This window comes from Odontomachus brunneus, unplaced genomic scaffold, assembly GCF_010583005.1.
Source record: "Odontomachus brunneus isolate Ranch 3 - 2012 unplaced genomic scaffold, Obru_v1 Obru_scaffold_095, whole genome shotgun sequence".
Classification (NCBI taxonomy): domain Eukaryota; kingdom Metazoa; phylum Arthropoda; class Insecta; order Hymenoptera; family Formicidae; genus Odontomachus; species Odontomachus brunneus.
The window spans coordinates 770,387-782,454 of record NW_022639545.1 but is presented as its reverse complement, the minus strand read 5'-3'; the positions used below and the strand labels follow the sequence as shown (position 1 = coordinate 782,454).

Sequence of the window (12,068 nt, the reverse complement as noted above, 5' to 3'; positions counted from 1 at the left end):
GGGGGGGGGGGGGGTAACGAGGGAGTGTGCCACTGCGTGCCGTCGCGTACGGTGCAAGGTGAGTCAACAGTCGTTCTACTCACGCGTCGCGTCGTGTGTATTCACAGCTCGTTACAGCGATAACGCCGAACGATTTACAACTATATATGTAATACTACTATATTGCTAATCGCCCTATGCTGCCTGTAAGAGGAACTTGTCCCAGAATGGAAGAACAGATGATGTCCAAGGAGTGTATTTTGACCGTAGTGCGCAGGCGCGCCGATCAGATGATGTTTTATATATATATATATATATAAAGTAAAAGTGCCAGTGCGTGACATGTACCTAACCTGGATAGCTGCTTCTTTACCTGTGTAAACTAATATTTTTATTTGCAACTGATATTTCCATTTGGTTTTTTTCGCATAAATAGCATCTGTTCATGTTTATAGCATACAGTATATATAACCTATTACATACAACTTTATACAATATATTTTATTTTTCCATTGGCGGATACGATCTATTTGACGCATGCGCATAACATTCATAATATACTCAGAAAGAGAGAGAAATATATATTCCCGCATCGTGGTTCTGAGGCCGGACTTCTCTCTTCTTTAGCAATATAGTAGTACTATTATATATATGTTTACAACGCGAATCGATAAAACAGTGAATAACTCATATACGTAGTATACATGGACCCCGCATACGGCCAGGAAAGTGAAGCCAACATGTAGAAAGAGACCATAGACATAATATACATAGACTCCGCATACAGTCAGAAAAGAGAAGTCAATATGTACAGCCCTTCTGTTCTCTGTCTCTTTCTGCACAAAGTGTACAATAAGATTTAAATAAGACTTTTACTTGCCAGTCTAGTCGGGGTGCTGTTACGCTCTATAATATTATGGAAACGAGAAATGGATGCACGCGCAACAAAAATATGACAAAATAAGAAGAAAACTATAGTCCCTCTATTCTAGTTCTCTTTCTAGATGTTGGCTCCACTCTATAAAGGTCGTTCTACATTAGTTGCAAGTCGATTGCAACTTTTGTTATCTTGCAACAGCCAATCAGAAGCGTCAATAGCACCATTGATGCTTCTGATTGGCTGTCGCAATAAGAATTTTGTCTGCTTGCGATCGGCTTGCAACTAATGTAGAACGACCTTTAGACGACAGAACATACGGCATTCGGAGTCCATGTATACTATGTCCATGGAATAACTACACTTGTAGACGTCGTAGCGGAACAAGTTGAAACAAGGATCATTGGAAAGGGAAAATTGTCGCGCTTCCGGTGGGTATGAGATCCTTCCACGGAATAAGCATCGAATAGCGCAATCGTGTAAGTACGAAAAATATTAATTTTGTGTTTGCGTTAAGAGGATGTTGAAGTCGCTGATGAACTCGAACAATGTCGATTACATAGAGACTTCATTAACACAGTCACTTTTTTTTTTTATCTTTTTCGTATCTTTTTATATCTTGTTATCTTTTTATCTTTTTATCTTTTTCATATTTCTTGTACATACAGAACTTACATAAACGTGTATTGCTTTATTTTATCATAATCAACGGAAAACCTAACTATGCACATGTAGAAATCTTTCTGAAAATTTTTTCGATATTCTCAAGCTTTTGAATTCAAATGCAAAGGTACAGCAATGTACTTTAAAATTTTTCTTTTGGAGTATCCACACTTTCGATATGTATAAGTTGCGGAACTTTTGGATTAGGCAAATATTACACTAACTGACAGCTTGAGATTTTACATTAAAATTTTTTTTCGTTTTCGTTACATATTGAGCAATGCTCCTATTTATTTTTGCACGTACTTTCATTGCGTAAAAGCATTTGTGATTCTGTATAACTAATACGACGTAAACTTTGCAGAAAAATGTCAGTAAATTCTGTTGGTAAAATTTTCAGCTCTAGCATCCCTTTATAGCGTATTATTAATCTAAGTTAAAGATTAACGGGAAATTTTGATTTGAATTTGCACTACAAAACGTCAGTTTTATATTTTTGACGGATTGCGGAAAGTGCGATTTGAAAGAAAAACAAAATGGATATAATAAGAACTTTAATAGGAACTTTCTATCAGTAGTAAATACTTTTTGCTATAGTGCCGAAGTTCAATCAGCTAGTAAATTGAAGTTCGACAACAACGATATTAGCTGTCATTACTTCAATGGCACGTCTTATCTGTCGCAGCTGTATTTTAGCTCGCGCGGCTAATCCTTTTTCCGCGTGCGGGAAAACGTTAACGCGAGACGCGCAGTCGACCGTGCTGTGGTTTAATAAATCCCTCATTAGCTGAGCGGTAATAGCGGATATATGTATAATAGCGCTAATTGTAACTAATTGAAACGTCTCGTAATAGTCGATTATGCATTACTCTCTCCCAGTCGCGCGAGAAAAATTTCGATGAATTTACCTGTTCACCGCTGATTTAACGTAAATCGCTCTTTAATTATGATAAATTGCCTCGCGACTGATCGCGAATCTCACGCAGATAAAGTACATTAATTATATTATCGCTGCGAGCATCGATTACATTATTCTTGCCGTTATTATTTAACAATACATTGTGTTATTTGTTCCGCTGGATTGAATCTGCCATATGGATCATTACTTTAATCTCGCGTGTATATTATCTCCGTAGACTCGCGCGAATTATCAGAAACGATGGCTCGCAATGTATCCATATTTATAGCGTGTACTGCAAAGAGTGACAGGGAGAAAGAGAGAGAGAGACGTAAACCAAGATTTCACTTGTAACGTTCAAAAATTCCCAATAACTCGGTGAATCGCGTTTCTGATAGACATGCATTTAAAAAATTAAAATCTCGAAATTCGGACACTGGGACCATTTTCCGAGAAACATCATAATAACGAAATGCAAAGACTTAGACAATATCCCGAAATATAATTTTCCCGTACAGTAGATGGAAGAAATTATGTGAAAGAATTTTATAATAAAAATTAGAATTTTGCAATCGAGAATGGATCGACACTCTGCAGTAATTGACTATTCTTTCATCTCATATCTTATATTATATCATGTTTCTAGTAGTGCAGAAAGATATGTTTTGATAAGATACGTAGTGAATTTTGCTGGAAACGGCAAATTTTTTAATAGCACGTTTTAATTTCTAAAATATAAATATACTTAGATTTAAGTACATAATATAAGTAAAATGTAAGTATACTATTATATTTAAGGAAGTGTGTATGAAATGTGCTATTAAAAAACTTGCTATGCTTTTATAAAATTTATTACGACCTTTAGTGAGGTAAATCTGCATTACTAGAAACATAATATATTGCATAACATAATATATTGCAATAATAACATATTGAATACGTATGAGATGAAAGGATATTGAATTTTTGCAGAATATCAATATATTCTTCAGTTATAAAAATTCTATTGCAATTTTTGTTATAAAATGTAAGTATACTTATGTTTCAGGAACTAAAATGTATTATTAAAAAATTTGCTATGTTTTTAGTGAATTTACTATGTATTTTAACAAAATAGACATAGCAAATGATATAATATAAAATATGTATGAAATTAAAGGACAGTTAATTATTGCAGAATGTCGATCTATTCCCCGGTTACAAAATTTTTTAAAGCCACCTTTACTATAACATGCTTTAAGATATGATTATATTTCAGGAACTAAAATGTGCTATTAAAAAATTCTCTATTAAAAAATATGCTTTTAGTGAAATTTATTACGTTTCTTAGCAAGATATATCTTCTTGCATTACTACACTGGAAAAATTATCTTAAAATCAACAAATATTCTTTTGATGGGTGCCATTAACATATTTACTTAAATCTAAATTCTCTTTATTTAAATCAAATATTGTTTACCAGATTTAAGTAAACAATATTTGGTTTAAATAAAGAGAATTTAGATTTAAATAAATATGTTAATAGCACCTATCAAAGAAATATTTGTTGGTTTTAAGGTAACTTTTCCCTCAGTATAGAAAAATAGTAAATCCTTTTAGAAAAGAATTTATATAAGAACAAAACTAGAATACTCTCTTCTAGTATTATTCCAAAAACAATGTACGCGGATGCATACCATAATAATATCTATCCATTTGGTTATATTCTGCTACATTTACGTGAGTGGATACTAAAGCGTCCAATTATATACGAGACAATTCCGATATTTCGGTGGAACTGTATTTCGGGAGATTGTCTCGGCATTTGGATGTCGGTATTATGAATTTCCACGAAATTGTGTCTCGCTTTTGAAATTTCGATACATTTGCTATTTGCTTTTCAGATTTTGGTACATTTTTTTTCACGACAATGCACTCCGGTTATTAAAAATTGAATTTCTTCCCGTGTGATGGTCAACGCGTCCTTCGTCTCGCCGTTATTGACATAAATATTAAATAGCGGAAGCTTTCGGAAATGCCGCGTCCGAGGGACGCGTTCCGCTGGGAGCGACGACTGGATTAAAGGAATTCCTGGACGGAGGGCATTCGCGTGGAAATCGAGAATACGTAATAGCGCGAGCTCTCCCCCGTGGGCGTGGAGAGTCGGTCGAGCAATTAGCTAATTCCCAACGTGAACGAGAGGAACGATGATGGCGCGCGCGAGGACAACGTTGCTGAGCGACGTCGTTTGACTTGAAACTTTTTAATTAACCTAGTCGTGGGCTACATTTCGGGTCTTCCCCGCGGCGCCAGGACCAACCACGACCGGGAAAAATTCAATCGAGCCAATTTCACCGTCCTCCTCCCTTTCGCCTTCTAATTCCCCTCATCCCTCTCGCCGTTTTCGCGACTGCCCGACGTTTCCTTCTCGGTCGCGACGCGCCGGAAAACAATCAGGCGCGATCGCAATCCAGACTTCTTCGTGAACCGATCAATCGTCAGGAGCGACATCTTATCTTCGATTTATTATATATAGAGTGATTCTTCCGAGCATCGTATGAAACGCTCTAAGACGGATTCTTCTTTATTTAATATGTTCGCTATTAGCGTCACGCGTATATCACGCATCGATTTTTTATAAAAATCCAACATCAAACAAAGTCTGTTTTACAAAATTGCACAAAAAATTACACAGTGCACGGAGAAAATGTGGTGAAAATTAATAATCTTATAAAATTTTATAATCTTAGACTTTAGAGAAATTTTGATTAAAATTAGTATATATAAAAATTAATAAAAAATACATAATTAAATAATTCGGATGGTGTAGTAGGGAATTAATTAATTCATATTAATATTAATAATTAAGATTCAAGATCGATTTGATATGGAAAGTAAATTGATCGCGCATACACTGCGAAAAAAATGTTTGGTATTTATAATTATAAAGGAATAATTAACTATAAATTATGATCTAAATAGTTCCAAGGAAACTATTTTTTTTATCAAATTCTACTATAATATAATAATAACTTTATGTGCGTGTTACTACTACCATTTTCGTGATAAAATAACCAAAAAATATGGTTAGGACCAGAAATAACTATAATTTTAGTTAAATCGACTATTTTTCTTTCAATATATATTGCAAACACTGAAAAAATATTTGGCACGTACGTTAACACTGTCAAAGATTATTATTCTCCTATAAATTGAAACATTCGTACTGACATCCGCGTTTGGCTTTTACTTGCGTTATCTATTCTTTCGTTTAATCATATACTTCACGGAAAAAAAACTTGGTTGCATGTAAGTTTAAGTTAATAAGATTCTGGTTAACCAGGTAAGATTTCAAGTTAAGCACAACTTGCAACTGTTCAAATTGAAAAGTTACAATTCCTAGTTAATCAGAAATCTTGTTAACTTAAATAGGATTTTGGCAATTTCAATCTGGGAATTTCGGGTTCGTTTATATTTCATCAGAAATTTGATTAATCCAACCACACATTTTTTTCCGTGCTCGAAAACTTGTTTTCGTATACTGTATATACTGTTATAGTATACTGTATATTTGTACAAAAATATGATCTGTTGAAACTTGCAATTATTATTTATAATTACTTGTAATTATTACTTCTATAATATCTATATCATTTTATAATTATATGTATATGCTATTTCTATAGCAATTTGCAATGTCAGTATATATACAGTCGAGCTTTACGAAAAACGTTCCAAGATAAAATATGGTCTTATCATAATTTTTACTGCAACATTTTCTCCGTGTGATTTGTGAGAAGGACTCGTTTCTCCCCAAACGAACGCTGGTAGCGAACGTGTTAAGTCCCAGAGGGAAGATTTTATTTCTACACGAACAAACTAAGTCTGTTTCACAAAATTACATTAAAAAATGCAAGGAGGTCTCTCACAATGAAACCCGGTGGCGAACGTGTGAAATCTCAGAGGGAAGATTTCACTTCCCTCTAGTGTGGGGCTCCTGCACTGTCGGTTGAAATCGCGGAAGAGAAGAGAATCGTGAAAATCGTCTCTTAGGAAGAAAGGAGTATCGCGTGTCCGCTTTGGAAACGAGATTTCCCTTCTCGCGGTTAAGCAGAACGGACTTCAATAAGACGCGCGCACGGTTTTATTCGCGCTGGCATATTCGCACGTCGGGCAGAAATTCTGAAAAGGAACGTATCGCATAACCGCCCTGGCTTGAGCTTTCCTTCCTCGCGGCTGGATATTTCAGATATTTCTATTACAAAGCGCTGCTCTCGCAAACTCCCATTCGGGCAAAATCATGGGAAAAAGCGCTGATTTAACCAGCCGGTTTTTCGGCTAAGCCGATTATTGGTCGAGGAGCGCGCGGCGAAAATCGCTCTTGCCGCCCGCGCGGAATCGGCGCGGAAATTTGGCCCCCGACGTTTTGTCACGCTCAATGTTGTGTGTCGCAGCGGTGCGCGTCGCGCTCGATTTACGAGGATTACAGGGCGCTTATTGCGCGCCGCGTGCAATCGTCCTCGCGAGGGGGTGCCACGGGGACGCCGGTCGTGCGTTCGTTGCGCACCCCCTTCCGCCCATTATCACCCCGGACGTCGCGCCCTGGAGCGAAAAATGCGACGCCGCTAAACGGTCCCGCGGATTTTCGCACTTTCCGGATACGCTCTCGCGCGATCGGAAAATCGGGAGATATACGTGCGCATTGTTCGCGCGAAAACCTATCGATTGTCCGGTTTCAATCGAGCCCGGCACGATTTTCGCGAGAAATCGTACCCGCGAAATTGTAACGAAACTCGCCGGGCGAGTCTGCAGTTTAACTCACTGCATTGCAATAACGCAGTCTCCCGCGCGTTGGGTTTTAGCGAGCCAAATGCTGTTCATTACAAACCTAACTTAACCTTATTATTTCATAATATTATTTAATAACAAGACCCTGAAAAAAATTCCGCGAGATTGCGTCAAGTGGCTGCACATCGAGTTTCGTACTTTACGGATGCGGACTCAAATATTGCGGAAACTTCGTCGTGTTTGTCAAATAAAATAAAAAAAGTTATCTAATTTCGAAGGATTAATCATTTTTACAATAAAATTAATATTATCGAATTGGTATCTTTTTACACTGAGAAAAAATGCTTGAAAATTTAGTTGTGGCACATATATATGTAAAGTTTATTTCTATCAAATCAATTTTCATTCTATAAATAAATTTTCAAGTATTTCTTTCTCAGTATAGTATTTAACGAGAACTTATTTAATTTTAAAGGATCAATTATTTTTACGAATAAAATAAACACTATCGGCTTGATATATTCTTTGTTGCACTGAAAAAAAAATCTTTGAAAATTTAGTTGTGGCACATATAAAGTTTATTTCTGTCAAATAAACTTTCATTTTACAAATAAATTTTCAAATACTTTTTCTCAGTATATTATTTAACGAGAACTTGCTATATTTTCCTTTTTATATTCAAACTTCTTATGAGAATTTAATAGAAAAATAATAAGTTTTCGCGTTAACCTAACAGACACATACACTAAGAAGAAAATATTTGAAAATTTATTTGCGGGATACAAAGTTCATTTATTATTTATTTGAAGAAATAAATTTTATTTCACAGAGATAAACTTTATATATTCTACTTTATATATTCTTAAATGAATTTTCAAGTATTTGTTCTTAAGGTATATCCTATGAGTTCATCAAATAAATGCAAAGGGTTGCATGTCGCTCATGGAAAATAACTAAGGAAGAAAATACTTGAAAATTTCTGTATGTAGGCGATAAAGGTTTACTCCACAAAAATAAACTTTATATCCTACTTTATATCTTATTAAAAGAAATTATTCAATAAGAAATTAACAAACGGATATTTCCGATCAAAAAATACCGATGAACTTTTCCGACTATCCGACTATCCGACTAGGAAACATTCGATGAGAAATCGGTTCATAATTTTTTGATTAAATTGGATATCCTGATCGGATATAAAAATCCATCGGTATTTTGATCGGAAATCATCTGTTCGTTAATTTTTTATCGGATGATTTTTCTCAGTGCACAAATAAAGTTTCAAGCATTTTATTGTTAACGTGCTGATGATGATATCGAAGTTAAAGATACCACGAGATGCGAAATGAAGCGTGACCAAGGGGAGATTCGTTCGTACTCACCGTCTTCTTCAGGCGAGATATCGGCGACATGTTGAGGCCAGCGATGATCGCCATCAGGGAATTGAAGTTGCCGATGTTGAAGCATTCTCGGGCGGTCTCGATCCAATATTCGACGACACGAACGCGTTGTTTCTTCTTCGCATGCTGGAAGAACACGGAGGTGCGCGTCGATTGTAGATTGTACTATGATGTTCTCCGAATATTCGGAGAGAGACTTGACGAGAATTTCTTTATTTCATCGGCACGCGTTCCGCCGAGAAACGTTATTCGAAACGTTATTCTGAGCGAAGGCACAAGTCGTATATACGAAAATGTGTGAAACACGTAGATTATATTTACCTTGCAGACTTCCGTCGCTACGAAGTAGCTCAGTCTGTTGAACCACTGAACGTACGACTCGAGATTTCGGGTTTTCTTCATATCTTTGAAGGAGGTTTCTAAATGCGGCGATTCCTGAGAAAATAATAAAAATACGGTATTCATGATATTTTATCGAGCGACCGTAGAAGTATTTGCACTGAGAACAAATGTTTGATATCTGCAACCAAATAGAGAAATGATTATTATAAATATAATTATATATAAAATATAATAATTATTATATAAATTATGGTCGAGAAAATTATTTTTTTGATTAAATCCTACTACAATGCCAGTGATAATAATCTTATGTGTGCATATTGTTATTGTCATTTTCGTGTTGGAACGTAAAAAAATATGATTGGGGTTAGAGATAACTATAATTTTAGTTAGATCAATAATTTTTTTCTCTTAGTATGAGAGCATTGAGTGATTTGTTAAGAAATACACTCACTTTGGCGAAGGCTTGCACGAATTCCTCGGGTCCGATGTAAGAAAGCCTCTCGAGTTCCACGTGAGTCAACTGCTGTGCCAACACAGTGGCCGATGGACATAGCTCGGTGACGTCCACCTGAAGACGAAATAATAATTTTATATTAAATTTAGTTTAGTATTCGTAACACAGCAAATTGATCTAAGTGAAAAATGAAGAATCTACACGGAGAAAAAGGTTTGGTTGAATCAATCAAATATCTGGTCGAATATGAATGATCCAAAAATTCTGATTGAAGTAACCCGAATTCTGTTTAAGTCAACCAAAAATCTTGTTAACTTAAACAGAATTCGGGTTACTTCAATCGAAATTTCCGGATCGTTCATATTTGACCAGATATTTGGTTAATTCAACCAAACCTTTTTTTCCATATATAGTTGTTAGATCTTGAATTATTCCATATAAACGATGAATTATTTTCTTAAATCTACACTATTTTTGTCTGCTTTTATATCTCCCATCTATTTATTCATCTTCTTCAGACACTTCCTTCAAAATTTTACAAAAGATACAATCATATTTTTAACAGATATTCTCTTATACATAGCCTCAAAAGGAAATCAAAAGGAAAATATTCTTCACTCAAAAAAAGAACTTTAATTATAACGTGCTATTTTTTGTAATTTAAAAGAGAAATCCTTATCGAAAGAATATTCTTCTATCGAAAAGTGAACTATTAATTGGAAATCTATCAGATATTATTCTTTTTTTTTTGAAAATCAAGAGGGAAGGATTTACTTGAAATAGAACGTTCTCTTATTAAAAGAAATTTCTATCAAGAGCAAGACTTGTTTTTATAGATTCTTATAAAAATGAAATTCTTCTAGCTTTAAGAATATTTCCTTTTTGATTTTAGAATGAAGTCACTTCTTTTGCGAGGTATATAAGAGGATATTGAATAAGATTATATTTCTTAGGTGTATTATCTTTTCTTACACCTTAGATTATCCCTTTCTATTAGAAAGTATAAATAAGACAGTTCGATTTAATAAAAAAAAAAAAAACTGGAAAGAAAAGTAAACAGCAAAAAAGTGCACCAAAGAGAGGTTAAAGCAACAAAAGGCGGTAAAGCTGAAAGCTTTGAAGGAAGGAAAAAAGCTCCGTTCGAATTGAAAATCAAGTTGAACAAGTGAGCGATAGAAAGTGCCGCTTTGTCAAACCGCATAAGCGTTGTTTACAAACAAAATCGCATCCGGATTGTGTAATCATGTCGCGCTGTTCTCGCGCGCTCCTGTAGATTTATGCTTCCGCAACGCTCTATTAGCCACTTCGATTCCGCAACACCGCGTCCTCATATTGTCCTCGGAATAATCGATTCGACCCCCAGATTCGTATGCAAAGCCGCGCGCCGGGAAGCCCGTTGTCTCGAAAGCCCGCCCGTTACCGAGCGTTGCGACAGTGTCGTAAGATGAAAAACGAACAATGGGACGAGGCGTTACGCGAGGAAAGGGAAACTCGTCGCCTCGTGTAACAAATGGGCATTTACACCGTTTGTCTCGTGTCGCGCGCGTTTGACTTCCACGCTGCTGCTCCACACCCCCGGCGCCTAGGCGGACCTCGTCCTTTCAGGGCTTCGATTTCTTTGCTCTCCCACGGTTGCTTTATTCCATTTGATTCGTCGGCGATATTCGCTCCGATGCAGCGTCTCAAAGGCTACCGCTGTGATAAAGGAGGGAGAGGAGAAAGGCAAGAGATTGAGAGGAAGAGGACGAACGGCGTACACTTGTCTCGCGCGCATGCACCCTTTCCTGCACTCTCCCCCGCACGTCTTATGACCGTGTGAGCGCCACGTGTACACGCATGCTTTGACAGCTTTCGGGTGTTACAGAGGGATGGTCGGTGATAGTAACTATACATACACATATACAGGGTGTCTCAGACTCTCCTCCACAATTTTTGTGAAAACGTAAAATGGATTGACATGAACATAGAAGTCTCTTTTGCGCAATAAATGTCGAGATATTAATTAAAGAAGATTAGTAAATGATCACGTGCGATATGGTAGGTGAGCTAAAGTGACGCCGTTTACCTAATTGCATACAATTAAGTCTGAATAATTGAATAAAAAAGCTTATATGGTCATTTTGCAAGTGACCAACTTTTAGTTTAATTAACCCTTTAAGGCGCATAATTCATGGAACATTCTAGTAAGTTCTTTTTAATGAAATATTGTCAAAAACATTCTAATTAGCACATTTATAAGGTTTCAACTGCCCGCATTCATTAAACATTCTAGTAACTTATTTTTTAATGAAATATTGTCAAAAACATTCTAATTAGCATATTTATAAGGTTTCAACTGTCCGATCCTAAGTGGTCCCTATTAGTACCAGTGATACTTAAAGGATTAAAGAAGGTCTTATATATTATATGTATGTATATAATACATAAGACCTTCTTTAATCCTTTAAGTACCACTTTAAATACCACTGGTACCAATAAGGACCACTTTAAGTACCACTGGTACCAATAGGGACCACTTAGGATCGGGCAGTTGAAACCTTATAAATGTGCTAATTAGAATGCTTTTGACAATATTTCATTAAAAAGAAGTTACTAGAATGTTCCATGACTTATGCGCCTTAAAGGGTTAATTAAACTAAAGTATGTAAAATATTTAACTATATTAAACTATATATATATATATAT

The 12,068-nt window shown here is 35.8% G+C and overlaps 1 protein-coding gene across 1 annotated transcript in view; it reads right to left on the bottom strand.

The window, feature by feature from the left end:
• The window catches only part of LOC116848412, a 751,173-nt gene that overhangs the window by 17,045 nt on the left and 722,060 nt on the right, over nucleotides 1-12,068 (bottom strand). The window contains exons 8-10 of the mRNA XM_032824486.1: nucleotides 9,381-9,497; nucleotides 8,906-9,019; nucleotides 8,567-8,710 (exon numbers count right to left, since the gene is read on the bottom strand). Of these exons, the coding sequence (XP_032680377.1) occupies nucleotides 8,567-8,710; nucleotides 8,906-9,019; nucleotides 9,381-9,497 (375 nt within the window). The remainder of the gene's footprint in view (nucleotides 1-8,566; nucleotides 8,711-8,905; nucleotides 9,020-9,380; nucleotides 9,498-12,068) is intronic.